The sequence below is a fragment of the Tyto alba genome, unplaced genomic scaffold, assembly GCF_018691265.1.
Source record: "Tyto alba isolate M040663 unplaced genomic scaffold, T.alba_DEE_v4.0 Super-Scaffold_5, whole genome shotgun sequence".
Classification (NCBI taxonomy): Eukaryota; Metazoa; Chordata; class Aves; order Strigiformes; family Tytonidae; genus Tyto; species Tyto alba.
In genome coordinates this window covers 8883502-8896452 of record NW_024881326.1, presented here as the reverse complement: position 1 = coordinate 8896452, position 12951 = coordinate 8883502, and the positions used below count along the sequence as shown (strand labels likewise).

General features: G+C 43.4%; 1 protein-coding gene across 3 annotated transcripts in view; it reads left to right on the top strand.

The window, feature by feature from the left end:
- The window catches only part of MAMLD1 (mastermind like domain containing 1), a 226049-nt gene extending 213356 nt beyond the window's left edge, over nucleotides 1-12693 (top strand). For all 3 annotated transcript variants that reach the window (XM_032996076.2, XM_042807384.1, XM_042807383.1), the window contains 3 exons: nucleotides 8519-8665; nucleotides 10153-10234; nucleotides 10521-12693. In XM_032996076.2, the coding sequence (XP_032851967.1) occupies nucleotides 8519-8665; nucleotides 10153-10234; nucleotides 10521-11539 (1248 nt within the window). In that variant the 3' untranslated portion in view covers nucleotides 11540-12693. The remainder of the gene's footprint in view (nucleotides 1-8518; nucleotides 8666-10152; nucleotides 10235-10520) is intronic.
- The last annotated feature ends 258 nt before the right edge of the window (nucleotides 12694-12951 follow it).

The following is a 12951-nucleotide window of genomic DNA, read 5'->3' as shown; positions in this document are numbered from 1 at the left end:
TGGTAATTTTTGTGCATTGACTGCCATTTTTTTCTGCTTGATGGAAAACAGAGTTGCTCCAAGCATATGCTAATACTGAATGGGGGGGGTCCCAACTTCTGACCCATAGCTAATATCCTGCAAGTCACACGAAGCTGCCAAGGATTCTTGAGCTGGAGTTTGAAATGCCTATGTTATCAGCAAATAAACACCATTAATTGCTTCTAATATGTCATGCAGTGGTTAAATGACAAGATCCTTATTAATATGCGTGTATATCAGCCTTTTCAGTGTGTGTGAGGGGGAGTATGAAGTGGTAAAATTATTTAAAATTAGTGGGGAATATTTACAGGAAGGCATAAAGAACTGTCAGTTGAGGAAAGCAGCATTTTATGTTCTTGTCCCAGATGACCTTGCTCCAAGGACAAATCAGGGCTTGATGAAATGAAGCTGCAGATGGCTAGTGATCTCAACTCTGTAATAATGAAATGACACAAGAAAAAAATGAGACATCTACAGTTTGTAAATACAATCTGAATGGAAGGGGAGAAAAGGAATTTTTAAGGAGAGATTGAGTTGACTTGGTTACAGGAGTTCAGCTTCGGGTGTTTTAATAATAATTTCCATTTTAAAAAATAATGGAATCGCTTCTTGTTCCCCATACTCAAGGTCACCTGAATACATTTTTCATTTTTAACATGTCAATATCTTGGTTTTAAAAATTTGATCATGAGGACTACCTAGTCACTGCCTATTTTGTATCCATTATTTTAGCATATTCTTTATCACTGCATTTTGTTTTGTAAGTCATGGTGGTGATTTTTGGCCCCTGATTGGGTAGACAATCTGATACAACCATTTTAGGTGTTTGAATAGTTTCATCTGTTAGGAAAAAGTAAGCTTATGAGAGGTTTTCTACTGAAAAAGTGATGTGACACTTTGTGCCAGAGTGTGCTTTGTTTGTGCACTTACATGAGAAATCAGGAGTGTTTACTGTTGAGTTTTGCATGTGGGCAGGTTTTCATGCAAAGGGCTTCTCAGAAGCGGTTAGGCAGCCAACTGCTATTGAAAGTGAACAATTTGGAGGCATCTGCCTCTCCAAATTGAACCTTTGCATGAAAAAGGAAAAAAAAATCATGGAATCATTAACTTAGAGAAATCAAGGGATTGCCAAATCTTTGTGATCCAGACCACCTCACTGCATTTTGCAGAGCTTTTCAGAAGTGGGCAGAGAGAAAATTGATTTTTCCCATTAGCTCAAGATTTCCTGACTTTCACTTTGTTAGAGTGAAATCTTCCTTTTTTTTGATCAGCTCTTTTCTGCTCTCCCCAATACATAAATTCACCAGCCAGTCATTGCATTTCTTTGTAGCAGCTTCTGCTGGGTGTTGAGCTAACCCAGCTCCTTTTGAATCTCATCGACACCTCTGAGAGCATGCCTTGACATAACACAAGGATTACTTCAGTCAAACCACTTTATAGATACGAGATGTTGTAGTTTGTCATCACAGCTAGTGCAACCTTGTAGAGACAGGCAGAAGGACTACCAGCTGAAATTGGGTGAGATAAATACAGTTTTAGATTATCTCATTGAATTTATAGGCAAGCTGCCCTCCATGGGAACGAGAAAGTGGCGTCAAGGGTTGGAGAATCATGATAGCTGTACAAGCCAAATATAAATATTTTGTTCTTTTCCGAGAATTCAATTTTGGATCTTGACTATACGTTATATAGACAGGTACAAACCACCCATCTCTGCATCTTTGGGTGTATGCACATAAAACCAGCAACAGATATAGTTTATGCTAAAGTGTGGTGGTACTAAGACTGGTGGGGATGAGTCCAGCCCTAGAGCATTGCTCTTAGGTGGAAAAGTGTGTAACACTGCAGGTACCCAGGTCCCATTGCTATCAGGGGTCTGGCAGAACCTCCGTGAATCTCTTAGTCCTCCTGAAAGTTTTGCCTTTCACTTAGGATGGTGGAGCAAAGATGTTCTTGGGGCTGCCTTCACCCATGGCCTTGGGAATTCATCTGGATCTATTTTCAGGGGAGCTGCTGTTGCTGGAGTCTTGATCATGCTTCCTTACAAGCACTGTAGTCCCTGGGAGGTTGTGTGTGTCTGTGATACACCAACTCTCCCATCCATGTTATGCCTCAGGCTCTTGGCTGCTCCCAAAGCCGTTCCCCATGTTCTTTCTAACAACATGGTGCTGGTAACAGCATCGCAGCTTGATTTAAACTTGCCTGCTAAAGGATGTGCTTTCATCAAAGAGAAAAATCACTGTTGCAATAATTCACTCTGGATTTTTTATCTTTCTGTTGCTCTGATTGCTGTTGCTCTTCGACAGCATGTTTTGATAGATGAAACCAGCTCTGAAAATATTGGTAGAGTCTTTGCACAAAAGCTTTTACTAATTAGATTATTTTTTTTTAAGAGGGGAGGTGCATTCAGTTTCCATCTTATTAAAATTCTGGGTGCATTTTTTAAAGTACTTTGGATACTTTGATGGGATTTTGTTTTGTTTTGAACAGCATGCAGTATAAGAGCAGCTATAGGGAAATTAGTGTTTCATCTGCTTTGCTTGAAGGGAGGAGATCCTGATACAGTTGCTAGCCAGGTGTGGTGATCTTGTTGTTCCTAGTAAAGAAGGATAACTACCTTTGAAGGAAGATGTATATGCTCATGCTACGTGAAAAGAAAGAAAAACTTAAAAGAATTTTTTTTTTTTTTTTAACAAAACCATATACCCATGGATCACTTACAATCTCCAAACAAAGCCCTTTCCTGACTGGCAGCCCCCAAGATAAGCTTAGAAACTTGAGTCTGGTAGTATTTCATGTGCTTGTATATCAAGTAAATGGGTGAAAAATTGGTAAAAAAAAAGATCCACTGAGCTGCACAGTTTGTTTTATCAGTGTTCATACATTGTGTTAAAACAAACATGCAAACAAACAAAAAGCTTTGGAGTATTTCTGAACTGAAAGGCTGTTTTATCTCAAAGCGCGTCTATGAATTGTGGCCAGAATAGAATAGAGAAAACAGATAGAAGACTTCCAAAGAGCAAATGGAGAGTTCTGTTAAAGGCATGAAGCATATGTAACCCCTGACTTCTCCATGAAGCAAATGATCATGGCATCTCACAGACATCACACTCTTGAGTGGGCTGACAAGATCATTCTGCCAAACTGTGACCCTGGCTTTTGTTCGATTTGTTTGTATGCATTGGCCAAACAGATTCACCATCTTAGTATCTACTTGGGTTAACAGCTGTGGCAGCAACGATCTTCCTTCATAAAGGTGGCATCAAGACTTTCTATGGGGCCACACAAGGTTACTAAACACTGGGTATTTCTGTGTGGCTTCTCTGTAGATACAAACATGAAACTCTTACAACCGTGAAATTCTATAGGTGAGGCAACTTTAATACTATTAGTGCTTTAATTGCTTAGTTTGTAGTATTTGTAGAGTTGTTGTGCCTAGGAGTCTTAGTCCTGGACTTCAGAGCGAAGTCCTGCCCGGGCATGAAAGCCCCACCAAGGAGATGCAGCGCACCTACTCGACTGGAGACGATGCACTGGCAGGCAGGCGGGAGCACAGGGAAATGCAGAGGCATTAGTTTGAAACTAGTATTTGCATTTCCTCAGCAGAGTACAGAACTCTCCATATGTAACAGATGTTCTTAAAATACAGAACAAAACTCGGTTAATGAAACTTCACCCCACCCCTAGAGAATAGCTGTCCCTGCTGTGAATACTGATCCACCCAGTGTCCCCCGTCCGAGCAGCCAGGGCCGCAGAGCGGGGCAGTAGCACAGGCTCCTGTCAAGTCCTGTAGCCATGTTTTTCCTCTCTGTTTTTTAGGGTGTTTTTTTGTGTTGTTTTTTTGTTTGTTTGTTTTTTTTTGTTTGTTTGTTTGTTTGTTTACTGTGTGATGTCTCAGTAAATACTTCAAGCTATATTATCTTTTGTTACCAAAAAAAAAAACCCAACTTGGTAGAAAAAGCAGTTTGTCCCTTTGTCGTATTTACAGCAAAAATCTACCCTGAGTGAACCATTTCCTTTAGTCTTTTCCTTTCATGCTGGGGTGCTGTGGATCATCCCAACAACCCTTCTGTTTTAAGCTCTATAATTACTGGATTCAGCTGGATACCCCATTGAAAGCAGAGGGAATATTTCTCAAATCAGCAGTGTTGTTGGAAATGGAATAAACATTTTAAATGCAGGTACTGTACACATTTTTAATTAGACAAGTTTCTGTTCTTCCACTGCTGCTAACACTTTCAGTTAGGATGTGCAGTTCTTCCCCAACTCTGCAAATATCTACTGAAATTTGCAAAGCTGCCTGTGTCTCTCTCGGTAACCTTGCTGTGACCTGGTTATCTGTTAGAACCACAAAGAATTCAGTCTTTAATTAGTCCATCTGTTAACTATTGAAATTCATGGCTTAGTTTTATTGTCTGGGTCTGTAACATAATGCTGAATGGTCTCACCTGGCAGCTTATTTCTTATAAAGCAAATGCGCCTTTCCAAGAGCCATTTTGGTGCAGATAACTGTCTTTTCAGTGTTGGACAAATGACTCTGTCTAGCAGCCTGCAGTCCCCTTCATGCCCTCGCTGAAATAAATTGTACATCTCCAATAGCTCTGGGCTTAAGTCAATACAATTTAACATGTACATTTCTTTGTTACATTCTTTGGAGTTACACCGTAAGAGCAGATGGGAAACTTTAATAATGATAAATGAGTTTAGTGTTTTCACATAGTCCTAAAAAACAATGAATGCTCTTTATTAAAGATTAGAGGGATTTTTACATAATTTGACAAAGAGCAATTAAAGCTCTAGCTCAGATCCTCAGAAAGTCTTGCTTTTAAATTCTTTTTGGACTGTTTGTTAATGAGGATTCAGAGGAATTAGAGGCCATAAATTTCTTCATTCTCGCTTAAGTGAAGCCACAAAGTGATTACTGGATATATAACTAAGTGCTGAGGACTGGAGTTTATCAACCACGTTCACACAGAACAATTCATCTCTGTGCTTATTTACTGCAGTTGTGCATCTTATATGTAATCAGATGATGGGGCTGGGCAGGTTGAGCTCATCAGTGGATTTTTAGAAGGATGTAGATTCATAAACATACGTGGTAGGTCTCAGTGGGACTGTTCACACACTTTCCATTAAGTGGCTGCCTGACTATTTTGTTGGACCAGACCCACGCTCACTACAATTGGACGCAGTAATCTGCAGATGCGTTTGCCCAGCCTGAACAGCCTGCCATTGTGCACCGGCTGGGCGGCTGGGAGGGACTGGTTTCACTGGGCTGTGCAACGGCTCCTACGGTTGCAGTCAGCAGCAGAATACTGACACGAACAGTATACCTTCCTGCAAACCTGGAACCTGATTCTTTTCTCCTTGCTCTCAAAACTAGCGCATGAGATACTAAGTCAAAACCGTTAAGTTAGCCCCGGTGCCTTTGTGAACAGAAACTGCCACATTGGAGAGCGTGGGGAGTGTGGCAGGAGCTCCGGCCCTGCTGTGCGGCAGTTTGCCTAGCAACAGAAACACATGCTCTCCAACACATGCTCTCCAATTCCAGGTCTGTGTGGCATGCCGTTTGATTAGGAATTCTGCCCATTTGATGTTTTAATATGAGTTTTTGGAGGGAAAAATGGCAAAAAAACCCCGATACCTACAGGCAAACACAGTTTTTTAGAAGTTGAAGAATCAGAATCCCCCGTAGCCTTCTGTACCATCCAGTGTAGCTTACAGCTGGCTCAGCCACACGACCCTTTGCATGTGAACACCCGCTTCCATCGTTCCCAACTTTGACACTAGAATCTTTCTCTCTTTGCTGTCTTCCTGGATTTTAAAATGGCATAGTCCAAACTATAGACAAGATTATGGCTTGTTTGGCTTGGCTTTACTATGGAAAGGAAAGTGATTTTTCTTGGGGAGTGATGAAAAGGAAAAATGTTTAAAGTTCATTAACCTTTGGTACAGATAGCAGTGTCCTTTAGACTACACCAGATCTATTCTTAGTCATGACGTTTAAATAGTTATTTTTTATTGTAAGGGAATACAGTAGTTCCCACTAGTGGTGAAAAGAGAGAACTTTTTTCTTTTTTTTTTTTTTTTTCCTCTTTCTTTTTTGGCTTAACCTAAATGTGAACTGTAGAAGGCAAGATTTTGAACTCATTCCTTGTCTTCTCATGTATGCTATTTTGTCCTAATTTCCCCCAAAGCAAAATTTATATCTATAGATTGTTTCTTTACTGGCTAATTAAGTGTTATACAACTTTGCTCTGAAAAACTCAGCGACCCATTCTGTGTATTTGCAAATGAACTTCACTGATTGTCATTATTGCTATAGGGTGCCTGCAGAAAATCCCATATAATTAAGCTGTTCTACTGCCACAGCACAAGAGCCGCAATTAGTAATGTGATTTACACTTCTTTACCATTAATAACATGGAAAAATCAACATTATTTTCTTGATAATGTTTAGGAGAAATTAGAATGTGGTGGACATGATTAGGAAAAGAGACTTTAATATTATGACTTGTTAATGCAATAGCCCTGAGCAAGACATCAGAATGATTGTCCTTGCTCTAAACTCATTTGCTTCAGTAAGCACAGACCCTCTGCACGCAACAAGACAAGTTTGGAGGAAATTGGATAGATGGCAGGGATTTTGGTGGTATGAACATTTCAGTGTCTTTCATGTGCAGAGTACACAAACTGAATCTCTCCACTTTCAAATATTCCCCTAGAGGCAATCTGCATTATTCAAAGCTTAACTATGGCTGCAGAATCCTGTCTGACATGAAAGCAGAGTGCTAGCTTTACATGAACTTTCATATTTACATCTGTAGTAAATCATACTTACTTTTTTACTCCCCTCCCTATTTTTCTGTGGGAGAGAGGGAGTAAAATGGGTAGGAGGGAAGGGGGAGGAGGAGAGATGTCCAGCAGAATTGTAAGCAAAGCACCAATAATAAAGTCTAGTCTTATGAGACTGCCCATGAATAGGAATGATAATGAGAGCAGTGATGAGCTGCAGGTTTGTGTCTTTTAGTAAATTATCTAGCAGGCATTTACATTTCATCAATTGTGCTCTTGCATAATAGACCGAAGTGCTACAACAAAAGGAGGCACCATAAAAATGAGTAATTTCAGTGACCTCCTTGGTAATCGCTCTTACAAAGAATATCTTGGAAGGAGCTGGGTGATTCTTCATGGTGAAGCTACTGTGGAAAGGTGCCCCAGGCCTGAGAAGCCTGCCTGGTGACAGATGCCTTCCAAGGCTTTCTTCTGGCCACTCTCAAACATGGCTCGTATCCTGTTTTCCCCATCTGAGCATGCTTCTAATTGTCAGATGTCAAAAGGCAGCAACCATTTTCTTCTTGCTTATCTCCTGATAACATTGATTCTCAAACAAAGGATGTGGGCTTCCATTCTGAAAACAAAGGAAGCATGGCCCAGCTAAGGATGCTGAATATAATATACATACTTGTCCCTGCCAATAATAACAAAACATCATAAATAATACAGAAGCTGGATGTGAAAATGGAGAAAGGGGAATACACTGGTACTACTGTGCCGGGGTACAGCACTTCCAGAATCACTTCCCTTGTCCTCAGTGAGGCCTTGACTTCTTCCCTCATTTTTTTCTTGTATTTCTCTGACTACCTGCCAACTCATAAGATGTTTAGACTTCAGTACTTTTAAAATTCTTTTTCCCTTTTGTGTTGTGTCTTCATAGTGTTCTTGTGAATTTTTTTTCTCTTCTCTCCACAATGTTCTTTCTTTAGAGGCAAGTCCTCAGCTGGTGAAAATCAATTCAGATCTTTCACTGGGGACTTACAGCGAGGCAAGTTCGCACCAGCCAGGAATCAGGCCCAGTGCATTACTGATTTGTGCCCAGTCACGACCTGGCCCTGCATTTTTGCATGCTCTCTTCTCCTTTCACAGTTTGCTCTCCTTGTTAGTCTGATCATGGAACCCACAAAAACCACTTCAATCCCAGGCCCATGTCTTCCTCATCTTTCTGGGTCCCTGGTCTAATGGCACCTTTTCCCCTCTTTTGCCTTTAATTTGCTGTTTACTTTTACTGCAGGCTTCTTCTTTATGTTCAGTTGCCAAATCCTACCCTGATGCAACTTTTCTTTCCTTATGTCTTTCAGTGTAACAGTTGGGGAACTGGTGGGAAATGTGACGCTTTACTCACATCCCTTCTGCCAGCCAGGCAGCCATGTGACTCCAGTAATGGTAGTGAATCAGTCCCATAGCCTTGGGCTAGTCACAAAGAATTTTGGATTAACCTTTTGCTTTTCTCACCTCTTCCTGTGCTGCTCCTCAGAAATCAGAACAGTCCCCTGCCCCTCATTGTCCTCACCATGACCTGCAGGTCCATGTGAATTTACAAGGTGTTTTGGCCTTGGTACAGCCAAAGACCAGGGAGAGGGCATCAGCAGAGACGGTAAGGGCTTCTGTTGTTATCTCCCTGATGAGATTAATTTTCTTTTTTCATCTTTCTTGGCAGGATCAAAATCCTGGAATTGTTGCCAGACTTCAGGAGCCGGGCTCCATCCCAAGCGGAGGCTCTGTGCCGGCACCCGCCACAGTGAATGGGTACACGATGAGGAACCATTTACTGAAGCAGCAAATAATGAAAAGACAGCTGATGCAGGTACGATGCCGAGTGCCTCTGTGGGTTGCTGTGCTGTCCCCCTCACTGGGAAGGACAGGAATAACTGGAATGGCGAAATCGCCAGTCAGCAAACACTAAGAATTGAACCTGGAATTGCTGGGTTGAGTCAGACTAGGGCTGTGGTGAGTCCAGGATGTCATGCCCAAGAGAGGCCAAGGCCAAGTGCTGCTCAGCAAGTCTGAGTGCAGATCTGCCCACTTGCATGCAAGGGAAGGATTCAGTCACCTCCATATCATTGCCGTCATCCTTGGTCAGCCACAGAGTTGGGAGGGAAGATGCAGAGAAGGGAGGCTTGGAGAGTGAGTCAGCCCCAGGAGAGATGTTCCCCCTGCTTGCCTTCCTGGTTCCCTGGAGATTTACCAGAGCGGATGTTAGGCTCCATTTTCTCCTAGACTTGGCTGGACTCTAGCAACAGAAGTCCCTGTATGAGGTTTGTAACATGCTGTGTGAAGGAGCAGGGATGGGAGACTCCCACAGATGAGTTGGGTGAGGCAGCACTGAACATGTGCCTCTGGCTTTCTGAGCATCCTGCTGGATTTGGGTCAAGAAGGCTCATTTCTTTGGATGGGAAATGACATGAGAAGAGTAGCTCAGTAAAACCCTCAACAAAGTACTGTCCTGCTCACTGATCAAACTCCCTTTCAAAACCAACCCTGTCTCCTTGTCACCAGTCGGCTTCAAGCTTACCTGTGCTGCTCTAACACAGCAGGCGTGAGGCCTCAGCTTCCACTGTTGATGGAGAGCTCCCCAGGTCACAGCCGCCGTCCCCAGCAGCGGTGCGAGTGCAGTGGTGGGTTCTGGGGCTCAATAGTGGGAGATGCAAAATGGGTCACTTGGAGGAAGCCAGCAATGTCTTTCTCAGGCAGTACCTGCTAAGGATCCCTGGTGTCCCGTGGTTAACTGCTGTGTTCTGGTTAGAAGTGGCAGCCAGCACAAAAAGGTGATGGTACACATGAGCGAGGCCATCCTCCGGACAGGGTAATGGCCACCAGCAGTCTCCTGTTTGTCAGCATGTCCCTGCAATGCTGCTACAGATTCTGTTCATTAATAGACTTTTGGACACCTTTTGTCCCCGCATCTGGCACTTCATAGAACACATCCAAATAGTCAGCACAAGAGGCACAGGGGAAACACCAGGATTCCTACAGCCTCCGGCTGTGCTGCACTTTACTCATAAGCTGGTGAACACGAGGGTCTCCATGTTCATCCAGCTCCCCTTGGGCTGCCTGCACAGCGTTTGCTGAAGGCTGCGCTTCCTAATACTGGGCTGTTGTCAGGACACCTTTGCAAGAAGGGGCATGGGAACAATTAAGATCCGGTCTGAAATGAACTGTCTGGGCTGAATCTCATCAGAGGGGTGTGTGTGTGTAAGGGAGAGGTTGTTAAGTGGCTACACTTCAAGTGTCAGCTGCTATTTTTGCTTGTCAAGAGACTGTAACTTGATTAATATGCCCCTTGTTTTCCAGGAAAAGCAGAGACAAAATATGCTGGGAGTAACATCTGAGCAGAGGAGCTTGTTTGCGGCTCAGCAGATCAATCAGTTTCAAGGTAAGGAGGGAAACAGTGCACTATAAAAAGCTTCGAGGAGCCTGGGCTCTGATTAAATACAGGACGCTTAATGATCCTCTGTCCTGAAATAAAAGCATTTCGCATTTTATCACATATCATGAGATTCACCCATTTCCTTATCAATCCATTAATAATTATGTTACAAAGAACACAGAGGAGAGGCCCATGTAATGAAAGAGAAGGATGGAGCAGCAGGCTTTTCAGGCTCTGCCATGTTTCCAGGGTGAACGTGTGCTCACCAGCTAACGTGTCCCTTTGTACGCAGCCGTGCAGCAGCCCATTCCTGCCGACTGCAGCCAAGTGATGCCAGCTCCTCCGCCCAACCACCGCATGCTGCCATCTAACCCAGCCATGCTCCAGAGCACCTTGGGCTCTGGCATGGCCCCTGCCACCGCCAGCCAGAGCAGTGGGACGATGGTGATGATTCCACACAACCCTGGCAAGCAGCAGGGGATTTTTCCACCTAATTCTGACTTCAGTGTCCCACTGCGGCCAAGCCAGAACTCACTGGGCATGAACTCGGGGTGCCAAACAGCACACAGCCACTCTGCTGTGCGGCCGGGAATGCCGATGGCAGGCTTCAGTTCTGCTTCCTTAGCAAATCACTCTGCAACTCAGCAACACTTGAGGCAGCCGAGTATGCCAAGGATCCCTAACGTCTACCCCAACTCATCTGCCCAGATGTGGACGCCGACCGCTGTGCCAAGAATGCCAAATCAAAGCCAAATAGATACCAGCATGCAGCAGTTCTCCAGTAACACTCTCTTCTCCAAACAGAACGTGAGACCAAGTGCACCGGGTCAGCAGTTCTCGCAGCAGGCTGTAGTGCCGCCCAACCAGATCGCTCCCGGCGTCCAGGTCAGACAGATGCAAAAACTGAGCATGGGGCAGTCTGGCCAGGGCTTGAGTTCAATGAGTAATCAGAACTTGAGACACAATTTAACCAGAGGACCGTTGCCAGCTATGAATGTTATGAAATCAATGCCGCAAGGAGTGTCCAGTTTTAACCAGCTCAATCCTGCCTCGGGCCTTGGCCCGCCCAGCTACCCTTCCACGGGCCAGCCGCCCGACGCCTTCAACAGGATGAGCGCTGCTGCCGAGCTGCCGCAGTATGACTTTGTGTCCCAGCACAGCAATTCGATCATGCCCGCGAACTGCAGTGACACTGACTTCCTCGACTCCCTCATGAAGAACAGCAGCAGCAACGACGAAGAGTGGTTGAACAATCTGACAATGATAGACGACATTTTGGGACAGCATGCTCAAAGCTCCGGACATGTTTAGCTCGGAGAGAAGCAGTCTCGTTGTATATAACATATGTATGGCTTTTGAACATAACAGACAACCCGTGAAAGCCGCCGCCTCTTTTAGTACAGAATGAATAGACTCAGCCAATTCTTTGCCTGCATCAAAGTTTAATATTGGCAGTTTTTCAGATGACTGTATATATTTGAATATTTTGTAAATTATGTTTTCCTAAACCTTAAATGTGGAAGTATTTATACTTCTTTGCTGGACTGTTTGTAAATAAATCTATAGCATACCTTTTGGTTTTATTATAGGGATTTCATTATACCTTGTTATAAATATGCAAATAATATTGTTAGTTTCAGTAATACTGTGTATTACAGCATAAAATACTTATGTTTTTGACATAACTTAACACATGAACTAGGGGTGTCATTGCAACCAGACTAAGCAGAAATCAAATGTGGCATCTGTTCTCCCATAGCAAGAGGAAAGATTTAAAAGTTGCATTTAAAAAACCAAAATCCATCAAAGGAGCTGCTGATTCCCTCGTAGCTCAGTCTCGCAGCCCAGTGCTGGTGTGTGGGTCCCACCTGGGCTCCCAGTGCCGCCAGGGATCTGCCCGCAGAGATCCGTTTGCAAGAACCCGGGCACGTTCTCGACTTGATACACTCCGGTAGGTCGATTCGACCCCGACAACGTTGTCCGACAGCGAGAGTGTGCTTGCGTGCTACTGCTGCGGCCCAGCGCGTGTGCACCCCGCGCTGGGTGACGCCGCGGGGCAGACGCTGCCGAGCCTCCCTGGCAACTGTACCCTGCCGCCGAAAGGCAGCTCTGGTTTGCACGCCTCTGCCATGTATATTTGTAGTGTACAGGTGATTTGTTCCTGGTTTTAAGGCTTTTCATAATTTCTGTTTTAATGTGAGACTTTTTTCAGGGGAAAAGTCTATAAACATTAATAGTTAATTTTTGATGTTTTTCTGTCAGCTACTATTGTCCTATGTATATTTAAGAGTCTGTTTATAAAAGATTCACCGTACTGTAAACTTCTTAAAATGTTCATACTTTGTGTAATCATATTTTAATAGTCACGTCATACTTCGCAATACATTTGTAATATAACGTCAGCTTCAAGCACAGAATGTTTTTTTTTTCTTCATACCATAATAAACTGCCAGGGGAAAACTGCATATACTTTACGTGCTCATTTCTCAGCCACAGCGTTTTGTATCTGCAGATATTTGAATTAATTTGATTTGTCCAGGATGCTACAATGCCAATCTAATAACCTGTACAAATGTGTGTGTGCTGTTAGTAAAAGAAATGGGCTAGATGAAGAATTGAAGCAGGCTTTAATTTTATTGTAAGGTGGGATTTCTTAGGCCCACTCTCCTTTTCCAGTGCAATTATAGGTAAACATGAAATTAATCTCTGTTGAGTTTTTCTTT